The sequence below is a fragment of the Leucoraja erinacea genome, chromosome 5, assembly GCF_028641065.1.
Source record: "Leucoraja erinacea ecotype New England chromosome 5, Leri_hhj_1, whole genome shotgun sequence".
Classification (NCBI taxonomy): domain Eukaryota; kingdom Metazoa; phylum Chordata; class Chondrichthyes; order Rajiformes; family Rajidae; genus Leucoraja; species Leucoraja erinaceus.
The window spans coordinates 45,841,894-45,856,483 of NC_073381.1; the positions used below are offsets into that span (position 1 = coordinate 45,841,894).

The 14,590-nt window shown below is 42.6% G+C and overlaps 1 protein-coding gene across 4 annotated transcripts in view; it reads left to right on the top strand.

The window, feature by feature from the left end:
- Positions 1-14,590, top strand: part of si:ch211-243j20.2 (uridine-cytidine kinase-like 1) — a 93,855-nt gene that overhangs the window by 53,810 nt on the left and 25,455 nt on the right. For 3 of the 4 annotated variants that reach the window (XM_055635492.1, XM_055635493.1, XM_055635495.1), the window contains 3 exons: positions 8,767-8,865; positions 12,939-13,032; positions 14,504-14,566. In XM_055635492.1, coding sequence (XP_055491467.1) covers positions 8,767-8,865; positions 12,939-13,032; positions 14,504-14,566 — 256 coding nt within the window. The remainder of the gene's footprint in view (positions 1-8,766; positions 8,866-12,938; positions 13,033-14,503; positions 14,567-14,590) is intronic. The other variant, XM_055635494.1, reaches the window with a different exon arrangement.

Consider the following 14,590-nt stretch of genomic DNA (forward strand, 5'->3'; position numbering starts at 1 on the left):
TTCTTGTGCTGTACAATTCTGTGTCCTATGAAACACAATAGTGGTTTATTTTCTAATCATTAAGTGGCTTGTTGATTCTCATGTTCAAAAGAAAATTTTCATAATATTTTACAATGACCATAAACATATTAGAAATCAAAAGATAAATTATCTGTTAGGAACATTTCTAAAATTAAGGGATTGCCACGAGATCTGGGTGTATAGTGCCCTCTGCTGGCTGCTACAAAAAAAACCTGTTTGCTGTCATGAAAATGTAACCTAATTTTTTTATGGATAAGGTTTGATTAAATGTATCTAGCTGCTGCACTTTAAGCTTTTAGCTTTATATAATTTCCCATGCAGTTCCCAAAAGACATTAAAAACCTCTGCAGAAATGTAGTTCCACACTCTCTGTTACATTTTTGTTTCTTTGTCCCAGATGTCCATAATTTTTGTAGTGAAAATCTGCTCAAGTGTAAAATTAAAATCTGCTCTGGCCGTGGCCAATATGAGCGTAACGACTTTTATTATTTTTTTTATCCAGATTAGACTATTGCAACAAATCTAATGGTCATAAACGCACTAATGGCCAGAATTTGATTCCTGGTCTCAGTACATACCCACTCCACCCAGCATGGCAGTGCCTCAGTGACTTATTGAACGCCAGTGACAGCTCCTTAAATTGTTCTGACCATGCAAAAATAGGAGCATATAAATTGAGAGAAGCAATCAAACATCCTCTGCCATTTAATATCACGGCTAAGCTGCTTTAACTTCTTGTCCACATTCCCATCCACCGTGGTAATCGTTCCCTTCTCTTCCCTTTCAATCCATTATGCATGACTGCTTTAAAAATATTCAAAAACTCTGCTTTTACCACCCTTTGAGGTGAAAGAGTTCCATAAACTCACCATGGCTGTTTGAGATAAGATACATTGCCTTATCTCTATTTTAAATGCATGAGCCATATTTTTAATCACAGACTTTTATGTTTCGACTCTCCCAATAGACAATAGGTGCAGTAATAGGCCATTCGGCCCTTCAAACCAGCACCGCCATTCAATGTGACCATGGCTGATCATCCCCAATCAGTACCCCGTTCCTGCCTTCTCCCCATATCCCCTGACTCCGCTATTTTTAAGAGTTATCTAGTTCTCACTTGAAAACATCCAGAGAACCTGCCTCCACCGCCCTCTGAGGAAGAGAATTCCACAGACTCACCACTCTCTGTGAGAAAAAGTGTTCCCTCGTCTCCGTTCTAAATGGCTTACTCCTTATTCTTAAACTGTGGCTCCTGGTTCTGGACTCCCCCAACATCGGGAACATGTTTCCTGTCTGTAGCGTGTCAAAATCCTTAACAATCTTATAAGTTTCAATGAGATCTCCTCTCATCCTTCTAAACTCCAGAGTGTACAAGCCCAGCTGCTCCATTCTCTCAGCATATGACGGTCCAGCCATCCAGGGAATTAACCTGGTAAATCTACACTGCACTCCCTCAATAGCAAGGATGTCCTTCCTCAAATTAGGGGACCAAAACTGCACATAATACTCCAGGTGTGGTCTCACTAGGGCTCTGTACAACTGCCGAAGGACCTCTTTGCTCCTATATTTGATTCCTCTTGTTATAAAGGCCAACATGCCTTCGCTTTCTTCACTGCCTGCTGTACCTGCATGCTTACTTTCATAGACTGATGTACAAGGACCCCCAGATCCCGTTGTACTTCCACTTTTCCCAACTTGATGCCATTAAGATAGTAATCTGCCTTCCTGTTTTTGCTATCAAAGTGGATAACCTCACATTTATCCGCATTAAACTGCATTTGCCATGCATCTGCCCACTCACCCAACCTGTGCAAGTCACCCTGCATCCTCATAGTATCCTCACAATTCACACTGCCACCTTGCTTTGTGTTATCTGCAAATTTGCTAATGTTACTCTTCATCCGTACATCTAATTCATTAATATATATTGTAAATAGTTACGGTCCCAGCACCGAGCCTTGTGGTATCCCACTAGTCACTGCCTGCCATTCTGAAAGGGACCCATTAATCCCTACTCTTTGTTTCCTGTCTGCCAACCAATTTTCTATCCATATCAGAACCTTACCCCTAATACCATGTGCTCTTGATTTTGCCCACTAATCTCCTATGTGGGACCTTATCAAAGGCTTTCTGAAAGTCCAGGTACACTACATCCACTGGCTCTCCCTTGTCTATTTTACTAATTATATCCTCAAAAAATTCCAGAAGATTAATCAAGCTAGATTTCCCCTTCGTAAATCCATGCTGACTCTGACTGATCTTGTGTGAGGCTAACTGGTCTGTACTTCCAGGGCTCTCACAACTTTTTTTCTCTGTTTCTCTGTTCCTAGCCGGGGAACTTAGGCAGCTTTTTAGGTTGCCAAATGACAGTTTAGGTGGTCATATGATGGCTTGCATGACGCGTGCGATAATGTGCTCAGACGAAGCACGTAGTTACCAGTCGGAATTATGCTCAATGAAGCATTCACATATTATTTCTGCTTCAAATAAAGTCACAAACTAAACATATTCACCAATCAAGACATGATATATACCACAATGACATGCAGCAAAATTATAATACAGTATCTCAACTCTTTTTACACGTTGCAATGAATGCAATTTATATTATTTCTTTCCACTTCCAAACAAAAATGTGGTTGGATTATTGAGCTTATGATCAACTTCGGTGAGACCAAGCGCAGGCTTGGCGATCGCTTCGCACAACAGTTCTCAGTTCTCCTGGTGGCTCAGCACTTCAACTCCCCCTCCCATTCCGAATCTGACCTTTCTGTCCTGGGCCTCCTCCATGGCCAGAGTGAGGCCCACCGTAAATTGGAGGAGCAGCACCTCATATTTCGCTTGGGCAGTTTACACCCCAGCGGTATGAACATTGACTTGTCCAATTTCAGGTAGACCCTGCTTTCTCCTCCCCTTCTCAGCTCTCCCTTAGCCCACTGTCTCCACCTCGACCTATCTTCTTCCCCACCCTCATATCAGTCTGAAGAAGGGTCTCGACCGAAACGTCGCCTATATCCTTTGCTCCATAGATGCTGCCTCACCCGCTAAGTTTCGCCAGCATTTTTGTCTACCCATTCACACAAGTTCTGTTATCCCATTTTCCTCACCCACTCCCTACACATTAAGGGCAATTTTGCAGATACAAGTTAACCTACAAAGCCAATGCGTCTTTGGGATGTGGGAAGAAACCCGCATGCTTGCAGGGAGAATGTGCAAATTCAACACAGACAGTGCCCGAGGACAGGATCAAACACAGATCTCTGGTGTGTGAGGCAGCAAGTCCACCAGCTGTGCCACTATATTTTGTTTTCCAAAACACAAAAAATTATACATTGATAACTTTGGTTACTAAAAAAAAGAAACTATCCATTTTCAGTCTTAAATCTCTAAGTGACCCTATGTCCCCCTTTACAGTTACTGTATGTTTTAATTCAGTTCAAGACTATTGAAGTACATTGGTCATAAAGTGCCAGAGACGCGAATTGATCCTGAGTATGGGTGCTGTCTGTATGGAGTTTGCTCCTTTTCCCTTTGATCGCATGGGTTTTCTCTGGGTCCTCTTGTTTCCTTCCACATTCCAAAGGTGTGCAGGAACCTTTTTCAGACCCACCCCAAAACTTAATATTTTCCTTTTGTCCAGAGATTCTGTCTGACCTGTTGAGTTACTCCAGCTTTTTGTGTCTATCTTCAGATTTAAACCAGCATCTGCAATTTCTTCCTACACACACAATACTGTACAATAGAACTTTTTTCCTCAAGAACCCTTTTTTGCTTAAGTCCAAGTCAAGAGTCAAGAGAATTTTATTGTCATGTGTCCCAGATAGGACAATGAAATTCTTGCTTGCTGCAGCACAACAGAATATGTGAACATGATACAGAACAGGAGATAAAAGTTCAGTGTATCTATATACCATAGACCATATATATACACGATAAATAAACAGATAAAGTGCAATAGGCTGTTATTGTTCGGAGTTTGGAGTTTGATGGTGGACCCTTCACCATCTCCAGTTTAAATTCCATTTGGAATATTTTTGGAGTAACTCTTGCTTCCTGATGCAAGAGTTACTCCAGGGAGTTACTCCAGCTCCATTGAGTGATTCTGCGTTGGGTTTCAGCAGGCGCTGCGAGGCGGCGGCCAGATAGCAATGGCGGCCAGATCTCCTACAATGCAAAGGGAGGGAAAAAGTGCCCGGCGCTGACCAGTTGCCGTGGCAGTGCGCATGTGCAGCCCGTGGCAGTGCGCATTTGCAAGGCAGCCGGCCGTGCTGATGGATGAGGAGCAGCTGGAGAACGGAGACCCAAGGCCTGGCCAAAGATCATAGAGCAGAGCCCGGCGGCCCGGACATGGATGGTGGGCGGAGATGGAGAGCGACAGAGAGAGATAGAGAGGGGGGTCCGCTCAGAGTTGAACGGCAGGTATCCCGGGTGCTTGCCAAGCCTGGCAAAATAATGCCTTTTAGGTTGCCCGGCAGGACTTTAGATGGCCATTGGCACCCGGGCAACTGTTAATTTCGAGCCGTGAATTCCCTGTTTTCTCTCTCCCTCCTTTCTTAAAAAGTAGGGTAACATTAGCTACCCTCCAATCCACAGGAACTGATCCTGAATCTATAGAACATTGGAAAATGATCACCTACGATTAAGTCTACGATTTCTAGAGCCACTTCCTTAAGTACCACTTTGATGCAGACCATCAAGCCCTGGAGATTTATCAGCCTTCCGTTTCATCAGTCTACCTATCACCATTTCCTGCCTAATGTGAATTTCCTTCACTTCCTTTATCACCTTAGATCCTCTGGCCACTAGTACATTTGGGAGATTGTTTGTGTCTTCCTTAGTGAAGACAAATCCAACCTGTTCAACATGTCTGCCATTTCCTTGTTCCCCATAATAAAGTCATCTGTGTCTGTCTTCAAGGGACCCACATTTGTCTTAACTATTTTTTTTTCCTCTTCACATATCTAAAGCTTTTACTATCCTCCTTTATATTCTTGCCTAGCTTACCTTCGTACCTCATCTTTTCTCCCCGTATTGCCTTTTTATTTATCTTCTGTTGCTCATCTTTGTTGTGTTATACTTCTCTTTTATTTTTATACTGTCAGCCTCTTCTTCTCTTAGAATCTTTCTTCCTCTTTGCAATGAACTAATCCTGCACCTTCTGTATTATTCCCAGAAATACCTTCAATTTTTGTTCCACTGTCATCCCTGCTAGGGTCTCTTTCCAGTCAACTTTGGCAAGCTATTCCCTCATGCCACCATAGTCCTCTTTGGTCAACTGCAATACTGGCACTTCTGATTTTCCCTTCTACCTCTTAAATTGTAGATTAAAACTTATCATATTATGGTCACTTCCTCCTAATGGCTCCTTTACCTTGAGTCCCCTTAACAAATCTGGTTCATTACACAACACTAAATTCAGAATTGCCTTCTCCCTGGTAGGCTCCAGCACAAGCTGCTCTAAAAATCCATCTCGAAGGCACTCCACAAACTCCCTTTCTTGGGGTCCAGTACCAACCTGATTTCCCCAGTCTACCTGCATGTTGAAATCTCCCATAACCACCATAGCATTACCTTTGCAACATGCCAATTTTAACTCCTGATTCAACTTGCACCCTGTATCCAGGCTACTGTTTGGGGGCCCATTAGGGTCTTTTTACCCTTACAATTCCTCAGTTCTATCCATACTGACTACATCTCCTGATTCTATGTCACCCCTCACAAGGGACTGAATTTCATTCCTCACCTACAGAGCTACCTCTGCCCATCTGTCTGTCATTTTGATAGGAAGTATACCCCTAAATATTCAGTTCCCAGCCCTGGCCCTCTTGCAGCCATGTCTGTAATTCCCACAACATCATACTTGCCAATTTCTAACTGAGCCGCAAGCTCATCCACTTTATACTTTGTGCATTCATATACAACACTTTAACTTTGGTATTTTCCTCCCCTCTCACACCAGTCACTATTGGCCCTGACCTTACTCTCTTATCCCCTCTCGAACTTTCCTTCCCATTAATTTGGGAGTCTTTTGTAACTTTTCCTGTACTCACTTCCTCTTTAACACCATTTTTATACTCCCAATTTGTCAACCCCTCCCCCTGCTATTTAGTTTGAACCCACACGTGTAGCACTAGCAAACCTGCCTGCCAGGAAGTTGACCCCCCTTCAGTTAAGGTGTAACCCGTCCTTTTTGTACAGATCACCCCTACCCCAGAAGAGATCCCCGTGGTCTATAAATCTAAATCCTTGTTCCCTGCACCAGCCCCCCAGCCACACATTCAGATCCCCTATCTCCCTGTCCCTGCCTTCACCAGCACGAGGTGCAGGAAGCAATCCAGAGATAACCACCCTAGAAGTCCTTCTTTTCAGTCTTCTTCCTAACTGTCTAAACTCATGTTTAGAGTTTCTTCCTCCTTCCTTTTCTTCCCAACGTCGTTTGTGACCACGTGCACAACTACTTCCGGCTGTTCACCTCTCTCGAGGATGTTCTGAAGTCGGTCCATGATATTGAATGTCACGGACCGCACCAAGGAGGCAACAGACCATCCTCGGGTCTCGCCTGCCACCACAGAATCTCCTGTCCGCACCTCGGACAATTTGCTTCTCTCTATTTGCTTCAGTATCTATCTTGATCTGTTTTCGTATGTTTGACTTCTTGTTTGACAAAATAAGGGCGTGCTGCTCCTCTAAAAGATCACACCTCTGCCTCTGCCTCCTAGAAATAAAGTCAAAGCCTGACACTATAGCTCGGGCCCTCAATGTAAATCTTTTCTGAACTCTTTCCAGCTTAACAACATCCTTCTTAGAGCAGGTGACCAAAGCTGAACACATTACTTGAAATGTGGCCTCACTGACATCTTATACAACTGTAACATAACATCCCAACTTCTATTACTCCAGAGTAACTCCAGTTACTCCAGCATTTTGTGTCTACCTTCGATTTAAATCAGCATCTGCAGTTCTTTCCTGCACATCCCAACTTCTATACTCATTACCCTGACTGATGAAGCCCAATGTACCTGTGCTCTTAGATCCATCTGCTCTACAACACTTCCCAGCGCCCAACCATTCACTTTGAAAGTCCTGTACAGGTTTGACTTCACAATATGCAACACTGTGCACTTATCTACATTAAGCTCCATTGACCATTCCTCAGCCCAATTGCCCAACTGATGATGATCCTGCTATCTACGATACCCACCATTTTAATGTCATGTGCAAACTAACTAATCATGCCTGCTACATTCTCATCCAAATCATTGATATAACCCACAAAACAGTAATGGGTCCAGCACTGATTCCTGAGGCACACTGCTAGTCACAGCCCCCAGTTTGAAAAACAACCTGCCATCATCACCCACTCTCTTCCCTGAAGCCATTTTTATTTTCAGTCGATTAGCTCGCCCCAGCTCCCATGAGATTTAACCTTCCAGAGCAGCCTACCATGTGGAATCTTCTCAAATGCCTTGCAGAAGTCCAGACAGACAACGTCTACGTCTTTGCCCTCATCAACCTTTTTGGTTACATTAAAAAAAAGTCAGATTTGCAAGGTACGATCTCCCACGTACAAAACCATGCTGACTATCCCTAATCATCTCCCGTGTATCCAAATACATATATATCTTATTCCTCAGAAATCTCTCCAGTGGGTTACCTACCATTTATATTAGGCTCACTAATCTATGGTTCCCAGCCCTTCTTCGATAGAGGTATAACATCAGTCACCCTCCAGTCTTCCGTCACTTCAACCGTGTCTAATGATGATTCATATATCGCAACGTACTTTCCAACATACTATTCCCTTCATTCGATACGATACGATTCGATAAAACTTTTGACAGTCACAGCACACAGAAAGGTAAGGTACACGAAAATTAAAATTAAAAGTGAAAACAAAAAGTAAAACACAACTGTCCGTTGGCTGGCTGCCGTGTGCACAGCGCCTTCCCCCGAACAAACAAACAAACAAACGCAGACTTATCCCCTGGGCAGAGGATTCTAAACTAGTGCCCCCCTCCCCCATGCCGGGTCCTCCTTTGTTCTCCCACCGTCCTTCACGGCGCCCCCCCCCCCCCCCCCACTCCGGGTCCTCATTGTTCTTCAAGGTGATCCCCTCACCCATTCAAGTCCCTTTCATCAATTGTATGAAGTTGAGGGCCTAACACCAATCCCTGTGGAACACCATTGATTGCATCTTTGCCAGTCAAAAAAAGACACATTAATGCCTACACTCAGTTTCCAACTAACTGCCGTATGTTCAGTTCATGCTATTTTATTTTCTACCAAGTAACCATGAACTTTAAGTGACTCATGGCAGTATTTGAAATTAAAAGCTGAAAACTTACAATGATATTTTATGGATATATTCTTTTTAAATATATTCATTGAAGGGAAATGGGCTTCGCAGTCAAAAGACTTCCAGCATTTAATAGTCCATTTTTTGTTGCCCTTGAGAAGGTGCTGGTGAGTTGGCTTATTGAACTGACATAGTGCTCAAGTTATAGGTATACCCACAATGCTGTTAGGGGGAGAATTAATCGAAGGTCATGAGTTTGGAATGTCACCAAAATAAATCATCTCTCTCAGAGCTCTGCAATATATTATCTGTAGGCTTCAAACGGGTGATTGATAATTGCTGTATTTTCTGACATATTGCCAACAGACAAAATACTTGCTTGTTGTACTTGCTGGTAGATTCATTTGTAGGTGACAATTTTCACCTGGTGTAAACTGTACCCTCCACAGAGCAGCTCTTGCATCTGCCCACCAAGGTCAACCTCTGCCGGATAAACTAAGTGTCCTTGAAAGCACGCCACAAGTTAGAGGAATGCACACAATTATCAGGTAATTTTAGAATTGATCTAAAAGATTTATTTTTTAAATGTATAATTACGGGAGCAAAGCTATTGTACTGTGTCTTGCATACTGGAAATGGGAATATAATAAAGAAGTAAGTCTGGTGCATTATCACCATTGCCAAGACTGGGGAACAGTTACAACTATTTAAGTGCATAAAAGATTTTAATTTAAATAAATGAAGATAAATTAATGTCATATTTCTGGGCTCCGTTGTGTGAAACAAGTAGGCACAGTGGTAGAGTTGCTGCCTCACAGTGCCAAAGGCCCAGGTTTGATCCAGACTACGGCATATTAAATTGAAATGATCCTTTAGTTTTTAGAGATACAACATGGAAACAGGCCCTTCAGCTCACCAAGTCCATGCTGAACATCAATCACTCGTAAACGGTTTACCTGCATCTCTTCCAACCTCATCTATTGCGTCCGCTGCTCTAGATGTCAGCAGATCTATATCGGTGAGACCAAGCGGAGGTTGGGCGATCGTTTCGCCGAACACCTCCGCTCGGTCCGCAATAACCAAGCTGACCTACCGGTGGCTCAGCACTTCAACTCGCCCTCCCACTCCGCCTCCGACCTCTCTGTCCTGGGTCTCCTCCATGGCCACAGCGAGCAGCACCGGAAATTGGAGGAACAGCACCTCATATTCCGTTTGGGGAGTCTGCACCCCGGGGGCATGAACATCGAATTCTCCCAATTTTGTTAGTCCTTGCTGTCTCCTCCCCTTCCTCAGCCCCCCTGCTGTCTCCTCCCATCCCCCAGCCTTCTGGCTACTCCTCCTTTTCCTTTCTTGTCCCCACCCCCCCCCGCCCCCGATCAGTCTGAAGAAGGGTTTCGGCCCGAAACGTTGCCTATTTCCTTCGCTCCATAGATGCTGCTGCACCCGCTGAGTTTCTCCAGCTTTTTTGTGTAACACTCGTAAACACTAGTTCTATGCTATTCCACTTTTGCATCCACTCCCTACAAATGAGGGGTGATTTTACAGAACCCAATTAGCCTACAAACTCGCATGTCTTTGAGATGCGGGAGGTAACTCACATGGTCACAGGGAGAACGTGCAAACTCCACATGATCAATACCTGAGGTCAGGATCAAACCCAGCACTGTGAAGCAGCAGCTCTACCAGCTCGTGCCACTGTACCACCCTCCTTAACAAGGATAAGGATACTCTGGTTAACAAGAAATAAAAACGTGAAGTACTTTTTAAATGGTGCTGATTTGTAGATGTTATTCAGTGATAGGCCTCACATTTTTCCATATTATGTTCCATCATGACTCTCCTCAACTACTCATTTAACCTGTCTATATATCCATGAATTCTCTTCACACCAGGTATTTTCACCCATTCTTGTTCCATTGGCTATTTCACAGTTGGCATCATCGGCCAAGTTGTAACTGTGGCCCAGCATTACTCCTTGGAGCACTTCGCTGGTCACTGCCTTCCAACCTAAAAATGTTTACTTTTGGTCTTCCTTTCCTGTCTCGCAACCAATTCACAGTCTACATCAGTATGTTATCCATGTTCCAATTTCCTATGATTTTGCATATAAATACATATAATTTATAAACTGTATTAGTCCACTCGGGCCTTTAACATCCTCTGAGAGGAAATAAATTTGTCTCATCACTGCCCTAGATGGGCTACCCTTTATTTTTAAATTTGAGCTCTAGTTCTAGTGTATCCTACGATCAAACATCTTTACCCCATTCATCTTTCCAAGACTCTTCAGGATCATGTGTTTTAATCAAGTCAACGCTCTCTCTTCTAAACTTTAGTATATACAGTGGCTTGCAAAAGTATTCATACCCCCTTGAACTTTTCCACATTTTGTCACGTTACAACCGCAAACGTAAATGTATTTTATTGGGATTTTATGTGATAGACCAACACAAAGTGGCGCATAATTGTGAAGTGGAAGGAAAATGATACATGGTTTTCAAATTTTTTTACAAATAAAAAACTGAAAAGTGTGGCGTGTAAAAGTATTCAGCCCCCTTTACTCTGATACCCTTAAATAAAATCCAGTGCAACCAATTGCCTTCAGAAGTCACCTAATTAGTAAATAGAGTCAGTCCACTTGTGTGTAATCTAATCTCAGTATAAATACAGCTGTTCTGTGAAGGCCTCAGAGGTTTGTTAGAGAACATTAGTGAACAAACAGCATCATGAAGCCCAAGGAACACACCAGACAGGTCAGGGATAAAGTTGTGGAGAAGTTTAAAGCAGGGTTAGGTTATAAAAAAAATCCCAAGCTTTGAACATCTCACGGAGCACTGTTCAATCCATCATCCGAAAATGGAAAGAGTATGGCACAACTGCAAATCTACCAAGACATGGCCGTCCACCTAAACTGACAGGCCGGGCAAGGAGAGCATTGATCAAAGAAGCAGCCAAGAGGCCCATGGTAACTCTGGAGGAGCTGCAGAGATCCACAGCTCAGGTGGGAGAATCTGTCCACAGGACACTATTAGTCGTGTAGTCCACAAATCGGGCCGTTATGGAAGAGTGGCAAGAAGAAAGCCATTGTTGGAAAAAAAGCCGTAAGAAGTCCCCTTTGCAGTTTGCCACAAGACATGTGGGGGACACAGCAAACATGTGGAGGAAGGTGCCCTGGTCAGATGAGACCAAAATTGAAGTTTTTGGCCTAAATGCAAAACGCTATGTGTGGCGGAAAACTAACACTGCACATCACCCTGAACACACCATCCCCACTGTGAAACATGGTGGTGGCAGCATCATGCTGTGGGGATGCTTTTCTTCAGCAGGGACAGGGAAGCTGGTCAGAGTTGATGGGAAGATGGATGGAGCCAAATACAGGGCAATCTTGGAAGAAAACCTGTTAGAGTCTGCAAAAGACTTGAGACTGGGGCGGAAGTTCACCTTCCTGCAGGACAACGACCCTAACCAGACCTACAATGGAATGGTTTAGATCAAAGCATATTCATGTGTTAGAATGGCCCAGTCAAAGTTCAGACCTAAATCCAATTGAGAATCTCTGGCAAGACTTGAAAATTGCTGTTCACAGACGCTCTCCATCCAATCTGACTGAGCTTGAGCTATTTTGCAAAGAAGAATGGGCAAAAATCTCAGTCTCTAGATGTGCAAAGCTGGTAGAGACATACCCCAAAAGACTTGCAGTTGTAATTGTAAAAATAAATTGGATAGGCATATGGATGAGAAGGGAATGGAGGGTTATGGTATGAGTGCAGGCAGGTGGGACTAAGGGAAAAAAGTTGTTCGGCATGGACTTGTAGGGCCGAGATGGCCTGTTTCCGTGCTGTAATTGTTATATGGTTATATGTTATATAGTAATTGCAGCGAAAGGTGGTTCTACAAAGTATTGACTCGGGGGGCTGAATACTTTTGCAAGCCACACTTTTCAGTGTTTTATTTGTAAAAAAATTTGAAAACCATGTATCATTTTCCTTCCACTTCACAATTATGCACCACTTTGTGTTGGTCTATCACATAAAATCCCAATAAAATACATTTACGTTTGTGGTTGTAACGTGACAAAATGTGGAAAAGTTCAAGGGGTATGAAAACTTTTGCAAGCCACTGTATCTTATAGTCTTGTGTAGCATCCTATCAGAGGCCTTCTGGAAGCACAATTGAACCGCATCTACTGACTCCTGCTTATCTATTCTAGTTGGTATATCTCCCTGTCAAAAAAATCTGATGGATTTTTTTAATTTATTACTTTCCTAAATATGTTTTCCTATTAATATTTTAAAATGCTTTTGTTTTAGCGCTCCCTTAAGAATAGGTTCCAGCATTTCACTCATCAGATGTGTCAGGCTAATTTTCGTGTTGTTCCTTTTATTCTTTCTCCTTGCGCTCATAATACTGAGGATACATTTGTTAACTTTCCATTAATGGCAGATAGGTTTCAAAGCAGTGGAATTTTGGAAGATAACTACCAGTGCCACTGTTTTTTTATAACCTTATAATGCAGTCATTGGGTTCTAGGGATTCATTGCTTTACAGTTGCATTAATTCTCCTGTACAATTTTTAAACTAATCTTAACTTATTTCACATCCTTGTTCTCCTGTTACATAGAAATAAAGACACAAGTCGAGATGAGTTCATCTTCTATTCAAAAAGGTTAATGAGGTTGCTGATTGAGCATGCTCTTTCCTTTCTGCCGCTCAAGGTAAGTTTATTGAGTGTGCTTATCGGTGATAAAATAGGGAGTCTGATGTCCTATTTGACTTGATATGTAGTGTCATTTAATTTGTCGATGCTGCAAGTAAAGTTTAATCATTCTTGGAAGAGTCCAACCATAGACTTTCATGAAGAAAATGAACATTACGGGGTGATTTGATGGATATTTTTAAAAAGGAGATGGGAAAACCAACTGGGAACATTGGGTTGTAGAAATTGTTTTGGCAAGAATCTTTGTTCATTTCAAAATAGATTGATGACCCAAAACTGAATTTTATTAAAATGCGATCCACAACTCCATTTCGGGTAAATTTGGCATAGGTCTCTGACAGTTGCTCAGAGGCACTACACTTATGGCGTGAGTCTAGAGTACAGGAGAAAGACTTAACAAGTGAAAGATGAAGAGCCATACCGAGCCATGCCTATGGAGACTGGCAAGGTGATGACACCTGGAATCTTCAAGAATGGTCATCGTGTTGCCTATAATCAGATTGTTTTTCCCCCTTTTTGATACTGTTTTGGGATGATGGCAAGTGCATATTGGCATTTGAGAAAACATCAGCCTCTCTACTTGGTTGCCATTGGAAATTACTACTCTAGGAAATACAGCCAAAATGTGAGAATGGGCACCTATTGAGTGAATTTAGAAGTAATTTAATTTAGTTTAGAGATACAGCGCGGAAACAGGCACTTTTGACCACCAAGTCCGCGCCGACCTGCGATCCCTCGCACTAACACTATCGTACACACACTAGTGACAATTTTTTTTACAATTATCCCAAGTCAATTAACCTACAATCCTGTATGTCTTTGGAGTGTGGGAGGAAACAGAAGATCTCGGAGAAACCCCATCTGGTCACAGGGAGAACATACAAACTCTGAACAGACAGCATCCGGGTCTCTGCCGCTGTAAGGCAGCAACTCTACCACTGCCCTACCACCGCCCAAATGTGCAGCTTCTACACATTGTACACTACAGCATTACTCCCTGTGTAGGAAATCACTGCAGATGCTGGTTTAAATCGAAGGCAGAACACAAAATGCTGAACCTCTTGGAGTTTACAAAAAAAACAATGCAAGTCTCCTGCACAAGACCATTTCTTCTATCTGTTGTTTTTCTCATTTTGAGGGATGTAGAACAAAGGGGCAAAAATACAGGTTTGACTGTAGAATATTTGGGATGGAAGAACATTTCTGTGGGAGCATGTGTGGCTGTGAAATGCAATACCAAAGATCAACATTTTAAGTATGTATTACAAAGCTAATTGAAGGCGAGGGGAAATAAAGAATATATAGAAACAGAGTAGGAATGTAATGTGGAGCTTCTGCTTATGTGAAGGACAAATAGCCGGGTGGAAATATTGCATGATTTTGTGCTGTAATGTCACGTGTATTAATATTTAATGTCAAAGTAACTGTTCTTTAAACAAATTCTAATTTCCATCCGTGAAAATTCACAGCCTGTTACCGTGGAAACACCTCAAGAAGCGCTATATGAAGGGAAACGATTTGATGGAAAAAGAGTGAGAATCTTGCCTTTGTTGTCT